This window comes from Carcharhinus amblyrhynchos, chromosome 27, assembly GCF_965287045.1.
Source record: "Carcharhinus amblyrhynchos chromosome 27, sCarAmb.v2.hapA, whole genome shotgun sequence".
NCBI lineage: Eukaryota > Metazoa > Chordata > Chondrichthyes > Carcharhiniformes > Carcharhinidae > Carcharhinus > Carcharhinus amblyrhynchos.
This window is the reverse complement of record NC_137350.1, coordinates 37,095,693-37,113,427: the sequence shown is the minus strand read 5'-3', so window position 1 is coordinate 37,113,427 and position 17,735 is coordinate 37,095,693. Positions and strand designations below refer to the sequence as shown.

At 45.1% G+C, this 17,735-nt stretch overlaps 1 protein-coding gene across 1 annotated transcript in view; it reads right to left on the bottom strand.

Annotated features, from left to right (window-relative positions):
* Positions 1-9,153, bottom strand: part of gpr179 (G protein-coupled receptor 179) — an 81,075-nt gene extending 71,922 nt beyond the window's left edge. The window contains exon 1 of the mRNA XM_080213537.1: positions 8,033-9,153. Coding sequence (XP_080069663.1) covers positions 8,033-8,871 — 839 coding nt within the window. The 5' untranslated portion in view covers positions 8,872-9,153. The remainder of the gene's footprint in view (positions 1-8,032) is intronic.
* Between the last annotated feature and the right edge of the window lie 8,582 nt (positions 9,154-17,735).

The window sequence follows — 17,735 nt, the reverse complement described above, 5'->3', positions numbered from 1 at the left end:
AGTCAAATTTAAACACAAACAAATGAACCTCTAGGAACGAACAAATGGCCTTTGTAAATTTGAATATGATGTACTATGGATCAGACTTTTTACAATAAACTTAGCTTGACCTCGGACTATCATTTAAAGTTATTTCACATTCTTTGATTCTTTCAAGGGTTTTTGAGCTTAACAAGGTGAAGGATAGATCATCTTTCCTTTCAAATCACCTATCCCTACATCAGGGATTCCCAGGAGATGAATAGCAGGGTTAGATAAAGAGTAAAGCTCCGTCGACTTGTCCACGCTCCAACCTCAGCATGGTTTCTCCAATAATCTCTGATTTAGCACACCAGGATACATTTGCCTTGGGGGAGTTAGTGTAGGGGAGACAGCGGCACAGCAGTAAAGTCACTGGGCTAGTAATCCAGAGACTCGGGTTAATCCTCCAGGGTCATGAGTTCAAATCCTGCCACAGCAGCTGGTGGGATTAAATCCAATTAATAAAAATCTGGAATTGGAAGCTAGTTTCTATCATGATGAAACTGTTACTGATTGTTATACTTAAAAAAAAACCATCTACTGCCCAGGAAATTCTCACTCAGTCTGGCTGACCTGTGACTCCAGACCCACAGCAATGTGGTTGATACTAAACCATGCTCTGAAATCGCACAGACTGGATAATTAAGAATGGGATGTCACTCACATCTCACAAAAGGATGAAAAAGAAAAGGTTTTGTGCTGGATTGTCGGGAACTGGATTGTGGTACCAAAAAAAAGGTTTCCTTGTGAAATTCAGCCAGCCAGTAGGAGGAGAGCATTTCACCCCCAATCTGGATTATGTAGGGGTCAGAGGTGAAGGCAGGGAGCTTTGGAAGGCGAGGAGTGTGGAGTTAAAGATTGGGGAGCTGAGGGCAGGGGGGGAGGGGAGCCGGAACAGAGAGGAACAGTCAGCTGGTGAGGGGGCCAGGGAGTCAGGTCCAGGCCGAGACAGTAATGGCCATGGGGGGGACCGGGCAGTCGAGGAGAGGGAAAGTGAGGACCATGCAGCTGAGGAGACAAGTGTGAGAGGAGGGAGAGTGTGAGGGAAAGAATGAGTGTGTGAGGGAAATAAAGGGTGTGAAGAGAGAGACAGTGTGAGAGAGCAAGTGAGAGTGTGAGGGAGAGAGGGTGAGGGGAGAGAGAGTGTGAGGGAAAGAGTGAGTGTGCAAGGGGGATAGAGAGTGTGAGGAACTGAAAGTATAAGGGGAGAGACAGTGTGAGGGAGCGTGTGAGTGTGTGAAGGAGATAGAGAGTGTGAGGGAGATAATGAGTGTGCGGGAGTGAGAGTGTGAGGGAAGAGAGAGTATGAGAGGAGATTGTGACTGTGCTAAAGAGAGAGAATGTGAGGGAGAGAGAGAGCGTGAAGGGAGAGAGTGAATGTGAGGATGATAGAGAGTGTGAGGGAGTGAGGGAGTCTGGGGGAGTCAGAAAGTGTAAGGGGTGGGAGAATGTGAGGGGAGTGTGTGTTTGGGGTTGGAGTGTGCCCATAAGTCTGGTTCATCCAAGTCTCCAGGTTCTCATTCACCCACACACACACCGTCGAGCACTCCCACCCATCCTCACAGTGGGTGAGATCAAAGATGAGGGTGAGGCAGATAGGCAGATACACTCCCCTGATACTCGCTAATATTTAATACTCATTGTTTTTTTGCTCAGGACTTTTTAAAAATCATGTTGAAATTTGTGCTAAATATGATCTTTCAGAAATGTGCTCATTGCCCCCCCCCAGCCTCTGACTAAAGATTAGACAAGATCGATGGAGACAGCTGAGAGTACGGCCACCAATAGTGGGGCAGAATTCAGTCGAAAGGTGAGGTCACAGCCCAGTCTCCGTTGAGTCAGTCTTGGGAACGGGGGCGGGATGAGTTGGGGGGGGGCACTCAGTTTTAAAATCTATTTTGTTAACAGTTAAAATTCATCCGTCAGATTGACAATGGTGAAACGATATTATTAGCAAGTGCACAGGTTCTGCATGAATGCTTCTGTTGACTCATTTCCCTCTGATGTATCAGGCTGTTTTGTTATCTCATGCAATCCACTGATGGTCACAACAATAGACATTAGCTGCAGAGAACGAGACCATTCGACCCATCATCCTGTGCCTGCTCCTTATGGGACTATTTCCAAACGCAGAGAGAAAGGGCTTGGTTATAGTGAAATTCACTGAAATTTGAATTCATTTCAGTCGCTGTGGTATCAGAGATTAGCAGCATGATCAGTTTGCATCAGATTGCCACTGCTGTGATCGGGCTGGCAATGTCAAAGAACATCTTCTGAAGGGTGGAAGGAAAACCAGAGAATCATAGAATCCTCCAGTGCAGAAGGAGGCCACTCAGCCCATCGAGTCTGCACTGACCACAATCCCAGCCAGGTCCTATCCCCATAACTTCATGCATTTTCCTTAGCTAGCCCCCTCTCACTAAGGGGCAATTTAGCACGGCCAATCCACCTAACCCGCACATTCTTGGACTGTAGGAGGAATGATAGAACCCCGACAGTGCAGAAAGAGGCAAGTGGCCAATTTGCATGTTTAAGGTCCCAGTTAGGGGCAATTGAGAGCATTTCCTAGGGGAGGTGGTGGCCTGGTGGTATTCTTGCTGGGCTATTAATCCAGAAACTCAGCAAATGTTCTGTGGGCCTGGGTTCGAATCCCCCAAAGGCAGATGGTGAAATAAAAAATATCTGGAATTAAGGATCTACTGATGATCATGGGACCATTGTCAATTGTCAGGAAAAAACCCATCTGGTTCACTAATGTCCTTTGGGGAAGGAAATCTGCTGTCCTGACCTGGTCTGGCCTACATGTGACTCCAGAGCCACAGGAATGTGGTTGACTCTCAACTGCCCTCCAAGGGCAACCAGGGATGGGCAATAGATGCTGGCCAGCCAGCAATATCCAAGTTCCACAAATGAATTTTAAAAAATTACCGGTGATGAGCAGTGTATCACCGCATGACAAGACTAAAACTTCATGAAGGCAGTCACCTTGCAGCAGTTTGGGGGGCATTAGAGACCCACCCCACCAAAGATTGGGCACCCACATGGTTCAAACCACTGGAGAGAGTTTGCTCTGCTGTATCGGGCCCCGCAGGGATTTTTAGTTTAAATTTACACCTTTACACTGAAGATCCCTTATGGCCTCTGACCTCGGTCATCAGTGCCCAATATTATAGATGGGGCTGCCAACGCTCTAACTGCTGGAGACAGTTTGACTGAAATACTGTAATTCACATCCCTCATCCACCCTTAATAGAGTGGCAAACCAAAAAGTGACCAATTAGGTTGCATCCTCTGGAAAAATAATTCTGCTAGTTTAGCGGCCAGCAACTGCAGGCTCAAAAACACCATTTTTGTCCCAGGAATAGAAGCAGAATTAGGCCACTCGGCCCATCGAGTCTGCTCTGCCGTTCAGTCATGGCTGATATTTTTCTCATCTCCATTCTCCTGCCTTTTCCCCATAACCCCTGATCCCCTTATTAATCAAAACTTATCTATCTCTGTCTTAAAGACACTCAATGATCTGGCCTCCACAGCCTTCTGTGGCAAAGAGTTCCACAGATTCACCACCCTCTGGCTGAAGGAATTCCTCCTCATCCCTGTTTTAAAGCATCGTCCCTTTAGCCTGAGGTTGTGCCCTCTGGTTCTAGTTTTTCCTACTAGTGGAAACATCCTCTCTATGTCCACTCTATCCAGGCCTCGGAGTATCCTGTAAGTTTCAATAGGATCCCCCCTCTCATCCCTCTAAATTCCAATGAGTACAGACCCAGAGTCCTAAAAACCATTCCTCATCCTGGAGCCCATTGAGAAAATCCGGCCCAAATCTCAACATTGTGAAGTTAAGTGGGTTCACTAATGTCCTTCAGGGAAGGGATTCTGTCACCTCCACCTGGTGTGGCCAACATGAGCCTGTAATAGATTCTAATGCATTCGGAATTGGCCATGCCAGCCAATCAGTGTAACTGGACAAAAAAAAAGGAAGGAGGGGAAACTGGAGATGAGAAGAAGGTTTTTAAAAAATGACTAGACTGTCAGAGCTCCACCCACCGGACTACTGTGAGACGTATTGCATGATATTAACTATAATGTTTGAAATGAAAGCAAGGCAGGTATAGTTTTCCCTTAGGAACACAGTCCCTTCCTCCCCCACACAGAATGAAGCATTGCAGAGTTCCCCCTGAGGGACATGGCAGTGCCAGTTAATATCACAGAGCAATCATTAATCTCACCTCGGAAAATAAACAATGAACTTGGCAGCAATTAAAACAACCGCATTAATTAAATACAAAAATGACTTTGATGTGAGACTGGATGATTCATCTGTTTATAGATAGGTTGGTGCCTGGAGTGACAGTTCAACATCACACCCACATGCATTCTGTTTATTATGGGATGGTGATAGATGGGCAGATGAAGCAGGCTTCACAGGTGAAGAGTGCACACATGACTGGACCTGTACAAACTCTCCCTGATAACCGTGAGTGAAACTACACAAATGCATCATTTACTTTTAATTCTCATGGAATTATTACAGGCAACCATTCAGCCAGTTGAATTCCTGCTAGCTCTCCATCAAGCAAACCAGTCAGTCCCACCCCTCTATTCTATCCCCCCGAGCCCTGCACATTTAGAATCCCCTCAGTGCAGAAAGAGGCCATTTGGCCCATCATGTCTGCACCAACAACAATCCCTCCCATTCCTGTTACTGCATGTATTTACCCTGACACCAGGGGCAATTTAGAGTGGCCAGTTAACCTAACCCGCACATCTTTGGACTATGGGAGGAAACAGGAGCATCCAGAGGAAACCCACACAGACATGGTGAGAACATGCAAACTCCACACAGACAGCGTGGAGACCTTTATTTAAAAAAATAGAAGGACAAGGCCATTCAGCCCTTCAAGCCTACTACACCATTCATTTTGATCATGGTTGATCATCAAATTCAATATCCTGATCCTGCCTCCCCCCCAGATCCCTTCATCCCTTTCACCCCAAGAACTTTATCGAAATCCTTCTCGAAATCACACAATGATTTGGCCTCAACTACTTCCTGAGGTGCCTCCCCTATTTCCTTATGAAATCATTGATTGTCTCCACTTCCATCCCTGTGTAGGCAGCAAGTTCCAGGTCATTAACATTCGCTGTGTAAAAACTTTCACACTCCGCCCCCCTCCGCCACATCTCCCAGAACCTGAAATCTGTACCATTGTGTGGAGATGCCAGCATTACAGCACCAGGTTAAAGTCCAACAGGTTTACTTGGTACCATGAGCTTTCGGAGTGCCACTCCTGATGAAGGAGCAATGCTCCAAAAGCTCGTGTTAACAAATAAACCTGTTGGACTTTAACCTGGTGCTGTGAGACCTTGTAGTGTCAACCAATGGGAACAACTTGTTTCTTTTTACGTGATCGAAACCTGTCAGAATTCTCCATCAATTCTCCAAGGAGAATCATTCTAACTTCACCATCCTAACTAATACCCTCACCTTGTAAAGTTCTTCTTTTCTCAGTGTCTTTTTTAGGAGTTTCAGAACTCTCCATTTCTTTTCAAATCATGAGGCTGTTTTTCAAAACAAAGATAAAAGCAGGAAGTACTGGAAACACTCAGCAGGTCTGGCAGCATCTGTACGGGAGGGGGGGTGGGGGGAGTGATAGGGCTAACATTTGAGGGGGTGGGGGGGTGGGAGGTGGGGTTGGGGGTGGAGGGAGAGAGTGATAGGGTTAATATTTGAGGGGGTGGAAGGTGGTATTGGGGGTGGGGGGGAGAGAGTGATAGGGTTAATATTTGAGGGGGTGGAAGGTGGTATTGGGGGTGGGGGGGAGAGAGTGATAGGGTTAATATTTGAGGCTGTTGACCTTTTAGGCTTGAGTGTTTTTTTTTGTCTTTACTTCCAGCTTCTGTACTTTTTGGAGAGTTAAAGGGTTAAACTATGTAGACAGGCTGGGATAAACCTGGGATGTATAACGTTGTATTAAACGTTGATCAAACTGAGGTGATTAAGATGTTAAAAGTATTTGGGAGGGTACACATGGAGAAACTATTTCCTCTATTCGGGAATCAAAATAAGGGGATACGATCTAAAATTGCAGCAAGGTCATTCGGGGTGAAGCTGAGATGGAGTTTTACACCAAATTTATTAGAAATTTGGAATTCTGCCCCCTCGTCCCCATCACCTTTTGCAAAAGGAATCCAGAATCAGAGGATAGTTACAACACAGAAGGAGGCTGTTCAGCCCATTGTGTCTGTGTTGGTTCTTGGCAATAGCAACTCACTTTATCCAACTCCCTCACCTTTTCCTCGTAGCTCTACAAATAACTTAGTTTCAGATAATTATGAATTCTTGTTTGAAAGCCTTGATTAAATCTGCCTCTATCACACTCTCAGACAGCGATTGTGGATCCACTCACTGCATGAAAAGATTTTTCCCTGTCACTGTTGCTACTTTTACCATTCACTTTAAACATATGGCCTCTTATTCTCAATCATTCCATCATGGGACAGTTTCTCTCCAACAACTCTATCCGGACCCCTCACAATTTTGAACACTTCTACCAAATCTTTGCTGCACCCTCTCCAACACCTTCATATCCTTCCAAAAACGTGGTGACCAGAATTGGCTACAATTCCCTGCGGCAAAATGAACTAACTCACTCTGACAGTGGTGGGAATGAAATCCAAGCCTCTTCCTAGATTGAACGCCAATCCGGTAGCTTTGATCACTTAGACACATTCCCGCAGGAATATCGGAGGTCCATTAAAAGGTTGAAAACTGGGATGACAGGTAAGAATATCAGGGGATGTGGACCAAGTGTTGCCAAAGATGGTTCAGATCAACCATGGTCTAATTCAACGAGGGAACAGACTCAAGTGATTGAATGGACTATTTTTGTGCTCATTTCAACACAGTATTTTGCTTTAAAGCTTTTCTTTTAAGCAGCGAACCCTTTTGTGAGGGAACATTTGTTCAGAAGAAACCTGTATAGTTTTCCTCATAGTGGAACCAGGATGTATATCAATGCAGTCTGTTCTCTCATTGTAGACTGGTAAATAGTAAGTGCAAAGATGTGTCAAACACTCTTTCTGAAGGTTCTTTAAAAATAAGGGGGAAATATTGCGGAGAGCTGAAATCTGAGATAAAAAAACAGAAACATGGGAAATACTCAACAGGTCTGGCTGCATCTGTGGAAGAGAAAGAGTTTGCAATGAAAGATCACAGATCTGAAATGTTAACTCCTGTTTCTTCACAGATGCTCCAGCTGCTAAATAATTGTCTGGTTTAACCTCTTTCGGAAGCTCAGACGATGGCTCTGTACATGGGTTTGGGAAGAGAGAGGAGAAATGGGATATGAAGCAGGCAGCAGGATGATGTACCCTCTCTCTCTCAATGGCTACTCATTGTGCAGGTTAAAAAACATCAGGGAACCAGTCACACCCCTGTTGGCGGGGTGGGCTTCCCAAAGATTATTTCCAACTATAACAACTTTAGCATGGAGATGGAGGTCTGTATCTCTTATTCAATAGAACGCTGAACATTGTGTAGATCTCGGATTTGAGACTGTAACAATTTACACAGCTTCTGTGCCTAGTTAATAGTTACCCTTACTGGGAGACTGGGGAATGTGGCAGTCTCTCCCAGACTGGCACAAGAGCTTTGCCACCTTGTCCATTGCTAACTTTTGGAAGAATGCTTTGAGTTTGACTAATCCTGGCGGCTGCATGGATGGGTTCGGATGCTTTTCGCAATAACCAACTTCCAAACGATCTTACAGACGGAAGCAAAGGATACAGGAAGAGAAAGGAGAAAGTTTGAGTTGAACATTGAAAAACAAACGGAATGAGAACCGTTCTAAACCCACTCTCCAATCCACTCAAATCAAACGCGAAATATTTCTGTGAAGAATTAATCTGGGGAGATTTGTCATGAGTCTGGGGTGATAATCATATTTACTGAACAAATTATATAGATTTATTTCATTAAGAAAAGCAAATCAAGAAATGTTGTTAAACTCACTTAAACTCGGGACTGAGGTCGGGTTTCAGGCCATAGAAAGCGGAAGACAAAGTTATCATCCAGCTGGGGATGAATTTCTCATCTTCACAATCCAAGAACGGTGTGGACCACTTGATGTGGCTTTTGTCAATCACGTAACTGTCTCCTCGGGCCCATTTCGGACTGTCCATGGTGTTCAGGTCATTCTTTAAGACCCTCTTGTTGAGAAAAGGTTTCCTTTCCAATTTCAGGTCCTTGAACCACTCATTCTCCACGGTGTGGTTATCCAGGTAAGGGGAGTTGGGGGAGAGTTCCTGCAGCCGGATCTCCCCCTCTCGCTTGGTCGCCTGGAATATCAGCTGGGATTTGGAAGGGATGGTGGGAACATCCAGGATGAGTAACGCCCTGTAGATTTTGGCATCTCCTTCCACGATACTCCTGACTAAAGCATGATACCATTCAATATCTTCCTTAACACTGGACTCCCTGATGTCATTGGTCTGAAAGACCAAGTTGAGGAAATTGATGGCATGAATCATTGTATCTGTTGCCCCATGAAACAAGGATTGGAGGCTGGCAGCCGGATTTCCCTTCACCCCTCTGATCTCCACCCTCTTTGTGCAGTTCACCTGCACCAGTCTGGAGGCATCTCCAGTGTACAGGAAATAGTTGGCAGCCTCGGCTATCTCCGGAGTTGGTTTCACTGACCCGCCGCCTGGAATAAGGACCACGATGGAGAGCTGGGATCCATCACAGCCCCGGGAAGGGCCAGCTTTCTGCTTGTTCCTGGAGTTCTGAAGCCCCCCGAAGCCACCAAGGACCCCAATCTGGAGCAGGAGAATCAGCCGCAACGCAGGCATGGCCAGGCGATGTGTGTGTGAGTGAGTGTGTGTATGTGACTCCCTCCCAGTCCAATCTGCCAAGCTGGAATTCCCACCTCCCGGCAGCAAGAGGCATTGAAGAGGTTGGTTAATGTCTGCGGCGGGACCGGATAACCCCAGACAGGTCCCAGTCGGTTGCAGTCGGAGCTGAGTGTGCTGTCAGACACACTGTCTCCTCCAAGCCCAGTCCCTGTCTAATCCTGCAGATGTGTTGCTGAGGCTGTACCTCCCTCTCCAGCCATGGCTCTGAGACCGGACAGATGGAGCAGTCTGCTTTTAAAAACCTCACATCTCCTAATGTGAAGCCTTTGAATCGAAGCACATTGCAGGAGAAGGTTAAAAATAGCCCAGGCATCAAAAAAAGTGGGAAAGACCATTTCAATAGGGGCATTCTGTTTTTTTTTGAAAGGAATAATCTCGATATTTTTCATTCTCAAATAGTGCCTCCTCAATGATGAAAGCAAATCGCTCACCATGGCAACGGGAGACATGGAGTTAACATGTATGACCCATCGGTGGGCAGCTGATTGGCATTTGCCAGGCTGTGCCTGTCAGTAAAAAGCAGATCAAACTGTGAATGCTGCAGCCCCACTCCCAATCCCCAAATTCTGACTGGCTCCTGTCGCAATCTCTGGTGTTTAAATCATTTACAGATCTGGGAATCTGGAATTTATTCCCGCCAGGATTAAGTTGCATGTTGGCGTTAAAGTCCCTGGTTTCCCAGCGCACATTAAACAGCAGCCAGGTTTATTCCCTAGCTGTCTCTCCATCCTCACATCCAGGAGGATTCTGCTCCTGAGTGAAAGGTGCTCCGCAGACATTCCTGGGAATCTTTCTGCACTCTCTACTGAACTCGCTGTCAGTTCAGACAAACCACTTCTGCCCGAGTACCGCTGTTAGAAAGAACCCAGAAGGTGCGCCCAGGGCTGGAACAGAGAGATCTCCCCCCAGACTGGGGAAGGGGCAGATCTAACCAGTGCCTGGGTGCTGTGTGTCTGCTCAAAACCCAACCCAGGGCAAACTGTTGGCCCATTCCTTCCCTGGCCTGCTCACAACTTGGAAAAACTCGGGACAGTTATGCAAATAAACAACTTCTTATTGTGACAAACATTCTCTTTGATCCTCCCCCCTCCCCCAGCAGAACAATTAATTTCAGCCTTTACCCCTACCCCCCCCTCAAAAAAACTCTAGGATTTATTGACAATGAGGAAATGGTTTTTTTTCCCAAGGCCATTCCCAGTCCCCACAATGGGTAGAACATCCTGATGAGAGGACAACAAGTTGCATTTTGGAAAGATGGGAAGGCGTTGGAGAGAGTGTGGAAAATATTGACCGGAATGTTTCCAGGAGCTTCAGTTAGTGGGGAGTTTAAAGTTTATTTATTGGTGTCACAAGTAGGCTTACATTAATGGGGCTACTGTGAAAATCCCCTTCAGTTATTGGGTGGCTGGGAGATGATGGGTCTAAACTCCTTACAGTGATTTGACGGAGGGTTTGTGAGGGGCCCAGACAGAATCCACTGGGAGAACCTGTTCCCATTGGTAGAAGGGACGAGAATGAGAAGGTGCAGATTTAACTGACAGCAGAAGCAATGGAGAAGGAGGAAAACTTTCCCACGTGGGGAACAGTTATGATCTGGAATGCGCTGCCTTAGGGTGTGACAGAGGCAGGTTCAGAAAGGAATTGGATCATCGTCTGAAAAGGTTACGTGGGGAAGACATTGTCAATTGTTTATTTACTGGTTGAATTGCCTCATTCTCCCTGTAAATTCTGTGAATTATATAGCATCAATAATGTAGTCAAACTCCAAGTAGTGTTATCAGCAGAGTTTGACACAGGAGATATTAGGGACTAGTGTCTAAACATTCATTCAACAGATTTTAAGGACTGTCTTAAAGTAGGAATGAGACCTCGAGAGGTGGGGCATTTTCAGGAAGGAATTCCAGAGCTTTGGGCCCAGACAGCCGAAGGCACAGACACCAAATATTGCATCTTTTTTGGTGCCACAAGGGCACAGTGGTTAACACTGCTGTCTCACAGTGCCAGGGACGCAGGTTCAATTCCAATCTTGGGTCACCGTCTGTGTGGGGTTTGCACTTTCTCCCCGTGTCTGTGTGGGTTTCCTTCGGGTGCTCCGGTTTCCTCCCACAGTCCAAAGATGTGCAGGTTAGGTGGATTGGCCATGCTAAATTACTCCTGAATGGGGTAATTTAGAGGGATTATTGGGGTAAATATGTGGGGTTACGGGGATAGGGCGGTGGTGGACCTGGGTAAGATACTCTATCAGAGAGTCAGTGCGGAGTTGATGGGCCAATAACCTGCTTATACACTGTAGGGATTCCATGATTTCTTTTATGACCCGTTCCTGCTCGATGCTCCTCTACCTGCTATTTAAAGACCTCCAAGTTCTTTGAACCCCGATTGGTAGACAGGGATGAGGAGCCCCACACCATATTGCAACTTCCTACCCCTGGTTTTTGTTAGACAAACCTCTGATGTTACACTGTGAAACAGGAATCCACTTTCACTTACATTACAGTAATGGCTTATCTTATACTCCCTGCTCCATTGCTGTGACCACAAAGTCTGTGTTTCTAATAACTGCTTTAGTCTTGTATTATCCCCTAGCTTATTCAGTCATTTAGATGCGCTGATTATGTTCTGTATGAAGTGATGGAAAATCATATCTACCTCCTTCTACTTAGCAGAGTATGTAGAACAAATAAAATAACATCTGTGAGAATGCTCCCAATCCCTTGCTATACCGAGTATTTGTAAGCACTTGTTTGAAGGGTCTAGGTGAGTTTTTAATCTCTTTCCCTATATTATTACTGAGGGTAATAGCAACCATGATGTGGAGATGCTGGCGTTGGACTGGGGTAAACACAGTAAGAAATCTCACAACACCAGGTTAAAGTCCAACAGGTTTGTTTGGTAGCAAAAGCCACTAGCTTTCAGAGTCCTGCCCCGTTGTCAGGTAAGCGGGAGTTCTACCAAACAGAACTCCCACTTACCTGCTGAAGGAGCAGGACTCCGAAAGCTAGTGGCTTTTGCTACCAAACAAACCTGTTGGACTTTAACCTGGTGTTGTGAGACTTCCTGCTGTAATGGCAGCACCAGAGCCAGTCACAGGGAGGAAGGTGGAGGCTCGTGCTGGAGTGCATTAGATGAAGAAAAGATGATTGATGTAACAAGTGGTGAGGATTTGAAATGTGGAGCCTGAGAGCTTGGGGGATGCAGATTCAATAGTGTGTTTGAAAAGGAATTGGCAAGTGCTTATAGAGTATGGGTAAAGAGCAAAGGAGTCAGCCTTTTGGCTGAGATCAAGTATAGTTTTGGCATCCTGCACTTGGTTGAGGTTACACTGCGGCTTCATTTGAAGCAATTTTTTAAAGCAGCACCTGGGCCTTTTGGCAAAGATGCAAATGAGATCGTGCCTTGGAGGAGGTGCAATGCCTGCTCCAATCAGCTTGGATCATGTAGATCAAGCCCAAGGCAGGAAGTGGTGAGCCTGTCTTGTCGGATCGGGAACGTCTCAACTTGCCCAGACTTTGAATCGGACTTTGATTGGATTGAATTGGATATAAACAAAAATAAAGAGTGAAGGAGTGTGATTAACAGGAGTCCTCTTTACACAAGTTAATTTTATTCTTTCATAGGATGTGGTAGTCACTGCCAAAATTTATTCCCCGTCCCTAATTGTCCTTGAACTGAGTTTATTGAAAGAAGTCTGCTTAGTGATTGGCCATTTTGATGACTGAATTAAAGATTTACACTCATGGTGCAGCCTGGGGTTAATGGAGCCAGAGACACTGCTCACTCCTCCCATTCCACTACTATCGTTTATTCCTCCATGTGAAAGTCAACCACATTGCTGTGGCTCTGGAGTCACATGTAGGCCAGACCGGGTAAGGATGGCAGATTTCCTCCCCTAAAGGACACTAGTGAACCAGACGGGTTTTTCGACAATGGTTTTATGGTCATCAGTAGATTCTACTTCCAGGTTTCTTTAATTAAAATTAAATTCCACCATCTGCTGTGGCAGGATTCAAACCCAGGTCCCCAGAACATTAGCTGAGTTTCCAGATTAATAGTCCAGCTATAACATCACAAGGACATTGCCTCCCCAAGGTAAATTGGTAGGTTTGTTGTCACCATCCCATTAGCTAATTTCCAAACTAAAGTCTCTATTCCTGAATCAGTCGAGCTTTGAAAGATGCCGCAATGGTTTTTGGTGTGATATTATAACATTACATCATCCCACCTTAACCTTAATTTAGGCAGCAACCCGGTGTATAAAATTGAATTTGGAATTGCATATTCAGCCATGTGAAGGCAGATTGAGACCAATGCAAGTGAGACAATGCAATGTAAGTCTTTGAAGGTGGCAGTACAAGTGGAGAAGGCTGTGAAGAAAGCCTATGGTATGTTAGCCTTTATAGGAAGGGGTATAAAGTATAAGAGCTGGAGACTAATGTTGCAAGTTGTACAGAAGATTGGTTAGGCCACATTTAGAGTACTGCATCCAGTTCTGGTCACCTTACTACCGGAAGGACGTGGAGACTCTGGAGAGAGTGCAGAGGAGGTTTACCAGGATGTTGCCTGGTATGGAAGGACTGGGTTATGAGGAAAGATTGAACAAATTGTGGCTGTTTTCCCTTGAAAGACGGCGACTGAGGGGGGTTCTAATAGAGGTATATAAGATTATGAAGGGTATAGATAGAGTAAACAGAGGTAAGCTATTTCCTATGTTAGAGAACAGTACGAGGGGCCATGGGCTTAAGGTGAGGGGGGAGAGGTATAACACAGATATTAGAGGGAGGTTTTTCACACAGAGGGTAGTGGGGGTATGGAATGCTCTGCCAAGTAAGGTGGTGGAGGCAACCACGCTAGAGTTGTTTAAGAGTAACTTAGACAGGCACATGTGTGGGTTGGAGATGGGAGGATATAGGAGATTGTTTTAAATAAGGTTCATTAGCATTGGGGCATCCCTGGTAATGTAAATGGATATGGTATGATAATAATGTTTTTTCTCTTTTAATTCACAGGTTTTAAGTCGGTCCACCTTGTTGTCCAACGAGGGGCATACACGCGATGGGTCGTACTTGGGCTGCTCTTGAATGTTCAAGATTGGCCTAGTGCTTCATGTCGTTAGTGTGTGCTTAAACTGGACCAGATACTGGGCAACACGACAGCTCAGTGACTATCACTGTTTGCTGTGCAGACACAGGGATTTGGGCCAGTGTCTGTGGGAGTTTGCGCATTCTCCCTGTGCTTGCGTGGGTTTTCTCCGGGTGCTCCGGTTTCCTCCCACATCCCAAAGATGTGCTATTAGGCTGATTGGAAGTAATAAATTGTCCCTAAATTAGTTTCCCTGAATGTGGATTGCCATAAAACAATAGATAAGGGTCATGGGTGGAGGGGGGGACTGGTAATGTTAAAATGGCGGCGTGGGCTCGTTGGGCCGAAGGGCCTGTTTCCCGGGCTGTTTTTGTTCTTTGTTCTCTTTGACTATTTGTTGATGGACACAATTGCAGTTATTGTGTGGGATTTAAAGGCACCAGTGTTAGACATCTTGTCCTGTTAGCTATTCTAGTGGTGTTGCATGAAGGAAGAATGTTGGCCCGGATATTTACTGTGCCTTGGGATGTTTGATGTCCATTAAAATCAACAAAATGCACATTTCATCGGAAGGATTGTGCTTGATCTGACAATGCAACACTCCCTCGATACAGCAATGAAGTGTCAGTCTAGATTATGTACTCAATTTCTTGGAATGGGTTTTGAACCTCGAGCCCTCTGACTCAGAGGCGAGAGTGCTGCTAATTAAACAGAGCTGGCAAGCCTGAAGGAAACATCAAGAAAAATACAGTAATACAAGAAAAAGAAATGCAATTGTTAGCTGGGAGTGCTGGAATAGTATTTGCATATATTTTCAAGTCTTTGTAACACCCAGCAATTCTGCTCGTCTTCACAATGTTGGGCTGGCTATTTGGGAAACAGACAATCTCACAGGTAGCACAGAAACAAGACAAAGGTCTGGATTCTGCCCCCTTTGTAACATCACTTTAAGCAGTTTAATGGTGTGACAAAATCTACCAGGATTGAAGACCCTGACATTAGTAACTGAATTGTACACTTCCCAAGTTGGATAATGAAGCAATTAGTTTTTGTGCAGTGTTTTAAAGTTTATTTTATTTGTTAGTGTCACAAATAGACTTACATCAACACTACAGTGAAGCTACTGTGAAAATCCCCTACTTGCCACACTCCGGCACCTATTTGGTTACACTGAGGGGACATTTAGCACAGTCAATGCATCTAACCAGCACGTCTTTCAGACTGTGGGAGGAAACCAAAGCACCGGGAGGAAACCCACGCAGACACAGGGAGAACGTGCAAACTCCACACAGACAGTGACCCAATCCGGGAACTGAACCCAGGTCTTTGGTGCTGTGAGGCAGCGGTGCTGACCACTGTGCCACCATGTCATTGTGACAAAAAGCATTTTTATTTTTGTAAGGTTACTCATTGAGTCTTTGCCTGCTGATCTCAGCACACACAAGATTAAGATGAGCTGTTCCTGTGAATTGCATAGCACATACAAGAGATGCCAGAAACTTTGCTTCCATGACAATGTCTTAAGAAACATTTTTTGATCCCTTTCTCCTCAGATTCTGCTTGATTCAGTTTGGTCAGTTTAATATTCAGTCAGGTGCAATAACAACAGCCTGCATTTAAAAAGCACCTTTGACATAATGAAATGACCCAAGGCTGTTAACAAAATTAGACGCTGTAATGACTTCAATCAGGCCATTGAGGTTGGCCTATTGGAATATGAACTCCCTGATTAAGGAGACAATTGATGGGCCAATCAGGGAGTCTTTTCTTTGTATTTAACCGGGACTGTCAGTTCCTCTGGCAGTCCTGAAGATAGACTGCTGGCTGCGAGCACTGCTGTTGGAATGGTAAATAAAGGGATTTTGGTGAAGGGACTTCTGCCCCTGAAGATTTATTAAGACACTAAACCATAAAGGAAAATGTTAGAGCAGGTGACCAAAAATGTGGTCAAAGAGGAAGGTTTTTAAAGGTGTATCTTAAAGGAGGGGAGAGATAGAGAGGTTTAGGGAGGCAATAGGAACATTATACTGAGGAGCAGGGATAGGCCATTTGGCCCTTTGAGCCCTCCCTGCCCCATCATTCAATGAGATCATGGCTGATCAGCTGCACTTTCCTGTCTATCCCCCCCATAATCCACAACTCCCTTGTCCAACACAAATCTGTCTAACTCAGCTTTGGATAAATTTAGTGGCCAGAATCCCTGAACTTAGGGCCTGGCAGCTGAAGACACACAGTGCTGAAGATCAGGGGAGGACAAGGGACCAGGGTGAGAGGAGTGCAGAGATATTGGAGGGTTGTCAGGCCAGAGGAGGTCACAGAGAAAGGGAAGGGCCGGGATTATGGAGGTGTAGACAAACAACGGGAAAAGAGAATGTTTTTGAACCTTTCTCCAAGAGGCAGCCTTATTTTATGGAAGAATAGTCAATAGGATTGTATTATAATTATGTTTCTAATGGCCTTTGTTCTGAGGTAACTTCAGTGGATTCAGGATGGTACATCTATGTCTGACTCGATCTGAGTCTGTGTGACAGGTTTTGACGTTGTTTAGACACTCCATTGTAATGTTGTGTTGAATTTCTGTGTTTCAGGGATTATGTTTGTATTGAGACTTGTGCAAGAGTGGGACAAGTCTGTTCTTGTTTCTGAGTTGTTTTGTGCCCAGCCCAGATCACCTCATCTCCATTCAACCCTTCCTGACTACGAATCCTTACCACGATTAACCAGCCTCCAAACAGGGAAGCGGAGAAACTTTGAGTTCTGTTTATACATTTGTAACTTTAATTTGACTAAAACTATGGGGGAATCTAGATAGAATCATACAACACAGAAGGCCATTCAGCCCATTGTGCTTGTACTGGCCCCCTGAAAGAGATATAAAATTCATCCCACTTCCCTGCTCTTTCTGCATAACCCTGAACATTTTTCAGAATTCAAGCATTTATCCAATTCCCTCTTGAAAGCTATTATTGAAATTGCATACACCATTCCTTTCTTATTGCATTCCCAAAACAATCCCCCAAAAAAGAACAAAACCAATCTAAAAAATAACAATGGAAGTTCCGGAAGTCTGAAAACGAGGCAGTGATGTAACCAAAGTTTCAGCTTTGAACTCAATTTGCGCGTCGCTTACTACTTTTAGACTTGCTAACAGGCTCCCACTGTCTATTTATAAGCCTTGCTTATAACTTCCTAATTTTCCATTATCCGGGGGCCTGGAATGCACTGCCAAGTGAGATGGTTGAGGCAGACACATTAGGAACATATAAAACTTATCTGAATAGACACATGGACAGACAGGGAATAGAGGGATACAGGCGGTTGATCTAGATAGGACAATATAATTGGTACAGGTTTGGAGGGCCGAAGGGTCTGTTCCTGTGCTATACCGTTCTTTGTTCTTTGGTTTGTATTTTGCAGTTGAGATTGTGTTGGTTTTCTCAGTGAAATTGGGTGAAATCGACAGAACTAATGCAAAAGATCATGGAGTTTTAAACATTGTTAGATCACAAATATTTCAAGATATAAAATCCTGCAGTGCAGAAGGAGACCATTCATCCCATTGAGTCTGCACTGATGACAGTGCTACCAGGCCCTATCCCCATAACCCCATACATTTACCCCTATCTCGTCTCTCTGACACTAAGGGGCAATTTAGCATGGCCAATCCACCTAACTCGCACATCTTTGGACTGTGGGAGAAAACCGGAGCACCTGGAGGAAAC